This window comes from Camelina sativa, chromosome 7, assembly GCF_030686135.1.
Source record: "Camelina sativa cultivar CO46 ecotype springtype chromosome 7, ASM3068613v1".
NCBI lineage: Eukaryota > Viridiplantae > Streptophyta > Magnoliopsida > Brassicales > Brassicaceae > Camelina > Camelina sativa.
Window position 1 is genome coordinate 3,659,947 of NC_141886.1, and position 13,005 is coordinate 3,672,951.

At 37.7% G+C, this 13,005-nt stretch overlaps 2 protein-coding genes and 1 pseudogene across 2 annotated transcripts; 2 read left to right on the plus strand and 1 right to left on the minus strand.

The window, feature by feature from the left end:
• LOC147940799 (uncharacterized) lies at window positions 1-1,032 on the plus strand. Its single transcript, XM_087458276.1, has 2 exons — window positions 1-343; window positions 452-1,032. Exons 1-2 carry the CDS (start codon window positions 1-3, stop codon window positions 1,030-1,032), a joined length of 924 nt encoding a protein of 307 aa, XP_087314402.1.
• A 3,039-nt stretch (window positions 1,033-4,071) lies between these two features.
• LOC147940800 (uncharacterized) lies at window positions 4,072-5,197 on the minus strand (annotated as a pseudogene).
• A 3,132-nt stretch (window positions 5,198-8,329) lies between these two features.
• On the plus strand, window positions 8,330-9,965 carry LOC104700206 (uncharacterized). Its single transcript, XM_087456728.1, has 5 exons — window positions 8,330-8,579; window positions 8,861-9,003; window positions 9,090-9,219; window positions 9,290-9,481; window positions 9,578-9,965. The coding sequence occupies exons 1-5, from the start codon at window positions 8,418-8,420 to the stop codon at window positions 9,782-9,784; spliced, it is 834 nt and encodes a 277-aa protein (XP_087312854.1). The 5' UTR covers window positions 8,330-8,417; the 3' UTR covers window positions 9,785-9,965.
• Window positions 9,966-13,005: the final 3,040 nt, after the last annotated feature.

Consider the following 13,005-nt stretch of genomic DNA (forward strand, 5'->3'; position numbering starts at 1 on the left):
ATGCTAGGATGGCATTTTACCAAATCTGGTACTTATACGGTAAAATCGGGATATCTTATCTTACAGCAAGCAAAAACGGTAAGGACTATTTGTGGTCAAGACATTACACCTTTCAGGCTTTTGTTTGGAAACTCCGGTGTCTTCCTAAAAATAAGGTATTTCCTTTGGCAAGTCATCACAGGGTGTGTCGCAGTCACTTCGAATCTTCATAAACAAGGTTTGGGTTGTGATACAACGTGCGCCTTCTGTGGCTTTCCGGTTGAGACAATTAATCATGTTCTCTTTGAATGTCCCCCGACAAGGCAAGTTTGGGCATTGTCATCTTTCCAAACAGTGTCGGATGGTTTCCCCTTTGCTTCTATTAATGCAAATATGAATTTCTTATTTTGGCGGGTTCAGCACTCCCCTACTCCGGATGTTTATCCCTAGATATTGTGGTATATCTGGAAAGATCGAAATAATAAAGTTTTTACCAATCTGGATTCAAATCCTCTGGCAATTTTGCGAATAGCAGAAGTGGAATCTCACGCTTGGTTCCGTGCCCAGCTGGATGAAACGGTCGATATGTCGTTCAGTGGATGGGTCGCTCGGCCTGCTACAAGTTACCTTTGTTTTGTAGATGGGTCTTGGAAAGCCACAGACAAATATGCTGGTCGTGGCTGGTACAGCACCTCCTCTGGGGAGGAAGCTCCCAATATGGGGGCGCCAATCTCCATCGTAGTCTCACGCCTCTTCATGCAGAGATGGAAGCGCTTATTTTGGCGATGTATGATTGGTGCAGATAATCAAGACGTTGTCTGTCTTACCGACTGCTCTGACCTGGTGAAGATGGTGTCTTCGCCTTCCGAGTGGCCAGCCTTCAAGTCTTACTTAGAGGAGATACAAGTTGATAGGGAGGATTTCCGTTCTTTCTCATTAGTTTTAGTCCCCCGCGCTCAGAATGGTAAAGCTGACAATCTGGCACGACGTGTTCGTCAAGTTTCGCATACAACCACCTATGTAAACAATATATCTTCCCATTGGCTCTTTTGAGCTAATCTGTTTCTCTTGTTGTCAAAAAAAAAATATATATATATATATATATATATTATATATATATATATATTATGTATAGTACGTATTAACTTAATACCTATGACATCTCTTGGTTGATATTACGTAATTGTCTGATGGGTGAATTAGTGTAATAACCAAAACTGAAAATACATTTAAGAATATAGCACATTAATTTAATAAATTAAGTATATGACATAAGGGTTAGGAAAAATGACCAATGGGGAAGGGTGTTGATGATTTGGAGGAGGAGGTAGTGGAGGGTGGCCGCTGGAGGTGGCCGGAGGTGGTGGCTGGAGGTGGTTTCCGGCGGTTGTGGCCGGCGGTTGTGGCCGGAGGTGGTGGCCGGAGGTGGTTTCCGGCGGATGTGGTCGGAGGTGTTTTCTGGCAGTGGTGGCCGGAGGTGGTTCCCGGCGGTGGTGGCCGGAGGTTGTTTCCGACGATGGTGGGTGGAGATTTTTTCCGGTAATGGTGGCCGGAGGTGATGGCCGACGGTGATGCCGGAGGTGGTAGCCGACGGTGATGCCGGAGGTGGTAGCCGACGGTGATCGCCGGAGGTGGTGGCTGACGGTGATCGCCGGAGGTGATGGCCGACGGTGAGGCTGCAGGTAGTGGTAAAGAGTGGTGGTAGAGAGTAATAAGAGGGGGCTAATATTGTAAATATTATATAAAATACACACTATATCATCTTTACATGGTTAGAATAGCTACTGAATGAATTATAAAAAAAAATTGAGTTATAATTTCCCTTGTCTGATTGATTTTTTTTTTTCTACATCACCTTTTTTTTTACACTTATTATCCTTTTTTTTTGGCTCAACATCAACTTTTCATTAACCAAAATGTTACAACCAAATCAAAGACACATTACATTCACCTCTATAGACTTGGACCAAATGCAATGGTTGATCAAGTACAACCCTGGAACACTAGGCGAATCCAACGCTACCTAATCGAGAACCAATGCATTTTTTAACCACAATGAGATAAATAAAATACCACGACTCGGAGTGAAATCATCTCTTAAACCACCTAAATTGACCTAATGATAAAAAAAAAATACTAACACAGAGAAGGCCAAAACTAATACTGAAGAGCAAAGTAAATCCAAGCTATGAGAACCTCATGATCAGCGTGTAGAACTTGTCCCAATAGAATCAACACCCAGAGGCGCATCATCAGAAAAGCTTGGAATTCTCGGCTTTCAATGTTATGGTCCGAAACCTAAAAACGGACAATACATCCGACTGACTTGACCAAGAGACACGAAATGATACGCCCAAATTCGAGGATCACTCAGCCGGATTAGAAAGGGTAGAAACTCGCCAAGGTGCAAAGTGCAACAAAGGAGATTTGATGGATTGAGGGGTCGTACATCAGTTGCGGAAGGATGCTGATATTCTCAACTCCAATCGATGCTAGATATGACACACTAGTCCAGCAAGAAGAGGCTGTTACTTGGATATTACACACCAAGAAACAAAGAAGTGTTCTAGACAAAGAACAAAGAGATAAATTCATAAAATAAAAAAGAAATTGATTGATTATTCTCAAATGAGATTATATATGTTTATATAGGGATAAGAAACTTGGTAACAAGGCCAAGTATTAATTGTTCTTGAAATTAAAAGAAAATAAATATAGATAGTTGAATGGAGACCCAACTCTTGGTGCATGTTTCCCTTCCCAAGGTGTCTTTCCCAAGGTGAGTTGAACTCCATTTTCGTCATCCCTCTTTGACCACAAAATAAAGTGATTATTTTGGGCTTTTTTGGACTTAAATTAGGCTCAAAGTGGGCTGGACTTGATAGGTATCATCTCCAATAGATTTTCCATGCTCTTTTTGGCCATAATCTCTTGAATAAGCCCATTTAGTGCATTCCTTAGTTGTTTAGCTTTTTCTCTAGTCATAGGTCCTATAGGTACAAGCAATGGTTCCTCCGTTACAAGCTCCTCGGGTTCAAGCTCAGCTACAAGTTCTTCAGGTTCAACCTCAGCTACAAGCTGCTCCTCATTAGCTCCATCAATGATCACATCATCCCCCTCCTCTTGAAAAGGATTTGACCTCAAATCTGGATCATCTACCACAAAAGGAACTAAATTAGAAACATTAAAGCTTGAACTCACATTGTACTTACCTTGAAGATAAAGTTGGTAGGCATTTTCATTGATCTTTCTTTTGATCTCAAAGGGTCCATCAATTTTAGATATGAGTTTTGACTTCCTTTCAGTTGGAAACTGTTCTTTCTTCAAGTGAACCCACACTTGGTCTCCGGGTTTAAATACCATCTTGCGCCTTCCTTTGTTAGCTTGTTTTGCATATTGGTTGGTATTTTCCTCTATGTTTATTCTTGCTTTCTCATGGATCTGTTTGGCAAGGTCAGCTTTCTTTTTTCCATCCAAACTAGCTCTTTCACTCAAAGGTAGAGGGGTTAGATCCAATAAACATAAAGGATTAAAGCCATAAACGATTTGGAACGGAGAAAACTTAGTTCCTAGTTTAGACCAATGCGTTTTCCAGAAGTAACTCAAAAACTTTGTATCCCTATTAGAAACAATTGACTTAGGCACTCCATGCAAATGAACAAATTCCTTGAAGAACAACTCAGCAACATGCAAAGCATTATCAGTTTTGTGACAAAGTATGAAATGCGCCATTTTTGAAAATCGATCAATGACCACAAAAAACTGAATCTTTACCATTCCTAGTTCTAGGCAAACCAAGCACAAAACCCATAGAAATATCATGCCAAGGCTGAGTAGGAATAAGATGTCGATACTCTATCGTGATGTTGTTGATGGCTCTACAATCAAAAAACATGCGCCAACTTTCATCCTTTTTGGGCACAAGTAGGACTAGAAATGCACATAGGCTCACGCTCTCTTTGATATGTCCATTCTCCATGAGTTCATTAACTTGCCTTTGAATCTCCAATGTCTCCACGGGATTAGTCATGTAAGCTGGTCGGTTTGGAAGTGATGCACTTGAGACGAAATCAATTTGGTGTTCTATACCTCTTATTGGCGGCAAACCGTTAGGGTTCTCTTTTGGAAGATATTTGAGAATTCCTGCAAAACATCTATCAAATCACTCGGGAGCTCCGGTGCAAGGTCAGAAAATGCTATTAGTGTTTCTTTATACACAAGCAAAAACAATGGTTGTTGAGAGTACAAAGATTTCCTTACTTGACTTTCTTTGACAAAGAAGTTGGAGTTCTTAGGAGATACCTCAGGTTTTGCTGGTTTAATTTCTTTGTCTCGGCTATTCTTCAACTGGATCTGGTCTTGATGGACCTCCAACGGAGTTAAAGGAACCAAAGTGATCTTCTTTCCTTTATGCTCAAAGGAATGTCGGTTGGTGTAGCCATCATGTATCGCCCTCATGTCAAACTGCCAAGGTCGTCCTACAAGGATATGGCTTGCATCCATGAGAAAGACATTGCACAGGATCTCATCTTCATATCGGCCGATGGTAAGAGGAACTGTGACTTGTTCCTTTACATATTGTTCGCCCATTTCATTCAACCATTCCAGTTTAAACGGTCGTGGATGAGGTCTGGTCTCAAGTCCAAGCTTCCTAACAAGAGTATCACTAGCAACATTAGTACAACTTCCACCATTAATGATTAAAGAACAAACTTTATTTTGAACTAAACATCTAGAGTGAAAGAGATTCTCCCTTTGCTCTCGGTCATTAAACTTAGGCTGAACGCTCAATGATCTCTTAGTGACCAAAAGTGTCCCTTGAGTTGGATATTCAAATTGTTCTTTATCTTCATCAAAAGATTGGACCGAGATCTTCCTCTTTTTCTTTATCGTCCTCCGACTCCACTTCACTGTTGTCTAGGAGGATCATTACCTTTTGATTCGGACATTTGTTGGCATAATGTCCAAGTCCTTGAAATTTGAAACACCGAATATCCCTTGTCCGATTGTTGGTCTCGACTGCCTTTCTTTTATCAAGACTAGCAGGTGCCTTAGTCTTAAAAACTGAATTTGATGGGATTGGAGACTTACCTTTATCTTGATAACTTGGTTTTGGAGCAAATGAAGGTTTAGAGAAACCACTCCTCTTGGTTTGTTGTTCAATTAGAATCGCCTTGTGCAACATTTCCTTCAAGCTTTCATATTCTTGAAGCTCCATTTTGTCCTGAATGTCCCGGTTGAGGCCTGCAAAGAATCTGGCCATGGTAGCTTCTAAGGTTTCAACTACATCCGCCTTGATCATTAAGCTTTCCATTACCTGAAAATAGTCCTCCACGATTTGGTTCCTTGAAGCAAGTGTCTGAGTTTTTGGTGGAGATCTCTGTGGTAATGAGCCGGCACAAACCGGATCCTCATTAAGGTAGTGAGCTCATCCCATTAAGCTATTGGTCTTCCACCTGTCCTTCTCCTGTGAGTCACAACTTGATCATACCAGTTAATAGCATAGCCTATAAACTCAGTTGCTGCTAACCTAACCTTCTTGAGTTCAGAAATTTTTTGACAATCGAACATTAACTCCATTTTTCTTTCCTATTCTAGGTAAACATCCGGATCGTTTTTACCTTCAAAGGTTGGAATTTTAAGTTTTAAACCACCTAAATTGTCATTTCTTGTACCAAAAGGATTAACATCACCTTGATCACGATTTCTATGACTTCGTCTAGGTCGGTTGATGGATCGATCATCTTCTTCATGAAACTCCTCTTCTTCATTTTCCTCCTCGGGCCGATAAGTCCTCCTTAAACGTTCTCTCCTGGCTGCGGGTTTAGAACGGGTTTGTTGGTTATTCTGAATCTCGTCGAGCCTCTGGTGTAGTTCTTCTAGACTTGTATTCATAAGGTTAGTAATAGTGTCATTCAATGCCCTCATTTGCAAGTTAGATAGCCCAGCGACAGAATTTCCTGGCCGATCTCTTGATACACCCAAATTCGAGGATACCGGTTGAGTGGCTTTGATACCACTTGATACACCCAAATTCGAGGATCACTCAGCCAGATTAGAAATGATAGAAACTCGCCAAGATGCAAGGTGCAACAAGGGAGATTTGATGGATTGAGGGGTCGCACAACAATTGCGGAAGGCTGCTGATATTCCAAACTCCAATCGCTGCTAGATATGACACACTAGTCGAGCAAAAAGAGGTTGTTACTTGGATATTACACACCAAGAAACAAAGAAGTGTTCTAGACAAAGAACAAAGAGATAAACTCATAAAATGGAAAGGAAATTGATTGATTATTCTCAAATGATATTACATATGTTTATATAGGGATAAGAAACTTGGTAACAAGGCCAAGTATTAATTGTTCTTGAAACCAAAAGAAAATAAATATAGATAGTTGAATGGAGACCCAACTCTTGGTGCATGTTTCCCTTCCCAAGGTGTCCTTCCCAAGGTGAGTTGAACTCCATTTTCGTCATCTCTCTTTGACCACAAAATAAAGTGATTATTTTGGGCTTTCTTGGACTTAAATTAGGCTCAAAGTGGGCATGACTTGATAGGTATCATCTCCAATAGATTTTCCATGCTCTATTTGGCAATAATCTCTTGAATAAGCCCCATTAGTGCATTCCTTAGCTGCTTAGCTTTTTCTCTAGTCATAGGTCCTATAGGTACAAGCAATGGTTCCTCCGTTACAAGCTCCTCGGGTTCAAGCTCAGCTACAAGTTCTTCAGGTTCAAGCTCAGCTACAAGCTGCTCCTCAATAGCTCATCCATGATCACTTCACGAAACACAACCAGCAAGTGCTAAAGCTTTTCCAAACTAATCATACAAAAACCAGAATGCTAAACGATTCAAGATAAGGGATTGAAGCACAAATTAGCATATCATCACCTCACGGTGCATATCCGGATTGGCCACATCGCAACTGCTTTGTTGTCTCGCTTCTTAGCCGGAATGACACCAGAAGTTGAGGAAGCTCTCAAGAAAACGTCGACTTTGTCGGTGTCCGCAAATCTCGGCCACCGACACACCCTGAAATCTCCCCAACAACCGAAGACGCTAAGACCCAACTCGACCATGAACCTCTGAACAACTAGCATCTCCGGCGGAAGGGTAGAGGAAAACGGAGGAAGGTCGCGATCCAAAACTCAGATCCGATTCCCCGAAACTGCAAGGAAGGATGCCCGGAGCAGCTACGAACCACCACCAGTCACCGGAGAGGAAGGCGAGCCGAGATCTCGTCATCCGCCACACCATCACGATGCTAGAGTTTGACTGCTCCTTAGCACGCCGGAGAGGAAGAGAGCGGGTTACCTACTACTATGACGGAACGACAAAGCAAAGAAGAAAGCAGAAAGCAGAGTCCTCTTACACTGCCGGTGAAAGCCTAAGGCGGCGAAGAGGCAAACAGAAGCAGGCGGCAGCACTGTAAATCTAGGGTTTTGCTAGAGAAAGAGAGATGAAGAGGCATTTTTACTTATTTATTATCTAGATATCTACTTCATAAGTCTTTTTATCTCTTTAATTAATTAAAAAATAATAATAATAAAGGAATTAACGTTCATATAACACAGTTGGTTTTAAGACCCCAAATAAAAACAGGACAAAATCGTTGAGTCGTTATCATCAAATCGAGAAACCACGAATCTCACAAAAACAAAAATCAAGTTCGTCATGTGTCATTGTTACAAAAAAAACACACAAAGATATAAGTAACGTACGTCTTATATGTAATTAAATAAATGTTTATATAAATATAAGCTTAATTATTGGGAGAAAAGAGACAAAACCGTAGTATGTAGCAATGCAGTGTAGCCGTTTTGGTTTGTTTTTTTGAGCTACGACTTACCCCACCACTCACCCTAATATAGTCCAGAATCAGAAATGTACGGCTACTATTTACGTGGTATTATCGTCTTACATTTATATATTCTTTTTTGACAAAACATTTATTTTTGTGGAAGATTTTCAAAAGTAGTACCAAAATAAGTATTTTTTTTCTAAATTTAGAATAATATTTCTAAAATTTAAAAAATACTATCAATTAATCTTTAAAAATTATATTCTAAATTCAAAATACTAAATCCTGCTCTTCAAAATTATATTTTAAATGTGAAACTGAGAACCCAAACCTAAAAAACAAAATTCTAAAAATTAATTATAAATATTTTAATATGTTAAATATTACTATTTTTAGAAATTTATTGAATATGTGTTATATTTGTTCATAAAACTTGTTTTAGTGTTATTTTAGGATATTTTTTTATATTTTAGTGTATCAGTAAATACAAAAACAATCACTTCTAATAAATTGGGCCTTTTAAGCCCATAATACAAAATCAAACTGAGCCCAAATTCCTACGCTAACAGTACGATGTCGTTTATGTCGGTTTGGGTTGACTCTCTCTCTGAGTAGTAGTTTCGTTTCTTCGCAATGTTAGTAGCAGTGTCATCTTCATCTTCTAGATTCTTCTCCTCTTCAATCGGAAAGGCTTATTCGCTTTCTAGATCCTCGATTCCTTCGTTTTCTCGTTTACCAGTCCGATCAATGGCCGATTCTGCTTTCAAGAAAATCCAGATCCAAAGAGATGACACCGTAAAGCTTCGATCTTTTTATACATAGTAGTACCCTGAATCGTATAGAAAAAATTTCAGATTTCTCATTTTGATGGTACAGAAACTGGGAATGAGAGTAAGAGGTGTTGATAGTTTTTAGTCTTTATCAGATTTAGTTGTAGAACTTGATTAATTTTAAGAGGGACTAGTGTGGTTAATTTTAGTATTTGGCTATTTGTTTTGTATATTTGATTCTTCTATAAGGCTTGATTTTACTGAATGAAAAACTTATATACACACTGTGATGATATGTTTGGTCAGACGTTTGATGCCTATGTGGTTGGTAAAGATGATGCACCTGGGATTGTGGTGATTCAAGAATGGTGGGGTGTTGACTTTGAGATCAAGAACCACGCTATTAAAATCTCTAAACTTGAGCCTGGTTTCAAAGCCCTTATACCCGAGTGAGTTGCCTCGAGGTTCAGTTTTGTTAAAAAGTATGGATCTTTTTTTGAGTATCTTCTTACAAAGTGTTTCTTATTGTTTGTAGCTTGTATCGAGGAAAGGTTGGTCTGGATACTGCTGAGGCGCAGCATCTAATGGATGGTCTTGACTGGCCAGGTGCCATTAAGGATATACGCGCTTCTGTTAATTGGCTTAAAGCTAATGGCTCAAAAAAGGTTGCCAAAACTTGAACTAATTGCTTTCAGATTCTATTAAAAGGCAGATAATTTATAATTGGGGTGGCAGGTTGGTGTGACTGGAATGTGTATGGGAGGTGCACTAGCTATAGCTAGCTCTGTTTTGGTACCAGAGGTGGATGCTGTTGTTGGATTCTATGGAACCCCTTCCTCGGAGCTTGCAGATCCAGCAAAAGCCAAGGCACCTATTCAGGCCCATTTTGGAGAGCTTGACAATTTTGCCGGTTTCTCTGATGTCACGGTATGTATACTCATATCACTACATTATATTTCCAATAGCCTGTAAGTTACCTGAGAGATCCAATTATGAATCCAAGGATTATTACAACCATTGCAGGCAGCGAAGAATCTCGAAGAGAAGCTCAAGGCTTCGGGAGTAGCAAACGAGGTTCACATCTATCCAGGGAACGGGCACGCGTTCTTAAACAGGAGTCCAGAAGGAGTGAGCAGAAGGAAAAGCATGGGACTTTCTGATGAAGACGAAGCCGCTGTGGAGCTTGCTTGGTCTCGCTTCAACTCCTGGATGAAACATTACTTGACTTGAAAGCTTTCGTCTCTGAGACAATACTTCATTTTTAAGTCCCGTGATGATACCCCCAGTCATCTCAAATAAGGACATTACCCTTAGGACTCTTGTCTTGTCTGAATCAAATAAAGGTGTATGTTTGCTTGTGGAAAATGTTCGAACCTTTTTTTGATAAAATTCCAACTGATATCGATGTGTCTCTCCTCTCGTCTTTGTCTTTGTAGTTAACTGCCAAAGTCTGTTATCAGCTTGTAAGTGCTCAATAATGAATACATGGGGGAACCATCCATAGCATTTACTGGACAAACTCAATTTAGGCCCCAATTTTGTTAGCTCCTCTTATCATATCAACAAGAATTAGAAAATGATAGGACAACTGATCGTTTCCTGTCGTTATTTATAAATTTTATAATAGCACGTGTTTCACCATTGTCTCTACGTATTATTTATATTTTTTTTTTTTGGTTTGTCGGCAAATAGTATTTGTAAAAGTATGTTTAGTGTATTAATGTATGCATAAAGTCTAAAAGTCTAAATGTGATTAATAGCATAAATGTTTCAACAGCTAATATTCAGCTGTATGTTTATGTTTAAAGACTATAGTTACAGATTTACAGTTCGGTCCCCAAAGCTGCACAAAACCTGTTTTATGGCTTCCTGCGCGTTGGTAATTTTTATTTGTGTATGATTAATTCATCAATCATACACATGAAGTTTAATTAAATACATTTATGTTAACAACCGTACCCATTTCATCATCAAAATCTAATTAAAACAGAGTCAAATAAAATGAAAAAAAAATTAAACATAATGCAAGCATAGGAAGGACACTATATGGTACAAATCCAGGATATAATAGACATACGGATCAATACATGCAATTAAGAAATAAGATTACGTGTATGATTAGGATTCACAAAATCTTTAGATTCCGCAAGTTACTCATCAATTTTATTCCAAGATTTCAAAGTTTTACTAATTGGAACTTAATATTAATAAATAAAGAAATACAAGTGTACGTGAGAAACAGAATTCAGTAGTAAACACGTTTTCGCACTGATAAACAAATTTTGATCTTATGCTGATCTTGTGAATTGAAGTGTAGTGTCGGTTAACAACTTGAAGCCGCTAAACACTCCGGGGCCAGCCAGCTTTGTTCACACATTTTATCACCACATAAGAACTACGTCACTCAGTTTTTTTCCCAAACATCTTTTGTATCACATGCCGACAAATATAATGACACCAAACCAATATCAAATCAGCCGACAAATTGTGATTCTGTAAAATTAGTATGTTTAGTAGTAGTAGAAGAAAGAAAGAAACCCATAAAACGTGCATGAGCTAAAGGAACCACGCGATTCATGGACAATGGCAAGTGAGACAAAAACACAATAAGCAGCAACAACAAAAAGTGAGAAACAAATATGTTTTAAAACAATAATATCTTTGTGACTATTATATAATCACTGACAGTCCTGTAAATTATATTCACCCGTTGGAAGATTTGTTTTGAAAAAAAAGAACCATGAAAGTTGTAAGAAAAAACAAATCAAACCCATAAAAGAGTAGAAATTCTCCTATGAAAATGAGGTATCGATACTTCAATGTTTGGTTTGGACCTAGAAAAAAAAAAGAAATCTGAAATTAAGATGAAGATCGAAATTGATCACCGTAGCTATCCAAATAAACTAGGCTCGCTAAACTCTCATATCAAAATGTGATTATACGATGAACTCCCTCTTCATGTTCATTTGATCTACTTGTTTTGCTTTTTGGGAGTGCACAGTCCACTTTTTTTACCAGAAATATCTAGCCTATCTTTAAAAAGAATTATTTGAAAAAAATATGAACAAGATTTCAAGAATACTTCTGTAGAGATAACATTATTTAATTTGTGTATTAATTTAGTTAGACATATTGAAACGATGTACATATTGACACCGTGAAAATACTATTTCATTAATATTGATTTTTTTAATCATTGGAGATGATTGTTTGGGGGATATCATTGGCTGGGTGTCTTATTCTGCGGCTAAATAAATAAAATTAAAAGATTGTATGACTAAAAGTATTGACACGGGGTTTGAGTACCATCGATGACTAGTGTGTAATGTAAGCAAATCGTTTGCAAATAATTAAAAGTTCAATTTTAACATTTAAAGTTAACAAGCTACACATAAAATCTTTAAAACAATTAACGATTGAAGTAAAGTGAACCAGAATTGGACCATATAAAGTTGATTCATTATCAGAAATTTATAATCCAAAAGCATCTACATTTGGTTTTCCGAAAAAAAAAAAAAAAAAAAAAAAAAAAAAAAAGAAAAAAAAGAAGAGAATACAAGTTCCTTATGTCTTACTCTTGCTATCTTGAGTTTATATCTTGAAGCAACGAAAGAGGTCTATTTTGCTTTTCTCACGCATAATTAATAGATATGTTTTAAATTTTTATTGATAAATATATTTCTGTGGTTGAGACAAATTTAAATAAAATGTTGCTTTATGAATGATAGATCAAATCAAAGTTAAAATAAGTTTTTGAAATTTCCATCTCATAAACTCATAATCTGAAATTCTGAATGTATAGTTCTTGCGTTATTTAACGTCATCACAAGCTTAAGTTGCATAAGTGCTTCCTTTTATTTTCTGAAACATTTTTTCGGTAATCATTTTCTTTTTTCCTTTCCACCTCCTTTTTTGTTGCTTTAGTTTTTCTAGTGAGATTATGTAATATATATAATTAAAATTGAGTAGGTTGTTGTTGCTTGAAGTAGGCGTTCTTGCTCTTTTTACATTCCTCCTTGTTTTCATGCCATGTGTTGCAAACACGCATTAGTTTTACACATTTCCGTATTTAAATGTTTTATGTATAGTAGTTAGTATATCATAACTTACGAACGTACTGGAAAAGCCTACCAAACAACACGAGAATTATACTTGTTGTTCGACAAATTAAAACTACTAATGATATTATGACTGATGAGTCACGATTCAACATTAGAATCTATATTTATAATAATTATTAATCTATTAACCAGTTCTGAAAAATTAAGAATATGCTTAACAGTACCTTAAGTTGCTTACGACTAGTTGATCCATGTTGCGTTGGAAACTAGAAACATAAACTTGATAAAACTCCGATTCGATTAATTTACTGTGTAGCAAGCAAACACATATTGTGGACTACATGATGACTTAGATTTCAATCTGGATGTTTATAATTACTAAAGTAGGTT

Bases quoted from the DNA above. Each gene is read 5' to 3' on its own strand.
- LOC104700206 (XM_087456728.1), top strand. From the start codon at position 8,418: ATGTTAGTAGCAGTGTCATCTTCATCTTCTAGATTCTTCTCCTCTTCA. The intron at 9,220-9,289 runs GTTGCCAAAACT...TTGGGGTGGCAG, and splicing joins AAGCTAATGGCTCAAAAAAG to GTTGGTGTGACTGGAATGTG. The intron at 9,482-9,577 runs GTATGTATACTC...CAACCATTGCAG, and splicing joins CCGGTTTCTCTGATGTCACG to GCAGCGAAGAATCTCGAAGA.
- LOC147940799 (XM_087458276.1), top strand. From the start codon at position 1: ATGCTAGGATGGCATTTTACCAAATCTGGTACTTATACGGTAAAATCG. The intron at 344-451 runs GTTTCCCCTTTG...ATATCTGGAAAG, and splicing joins TTTCCAAACAGTGTCGGATG to ATCGAAATAATAAAGTTTTT.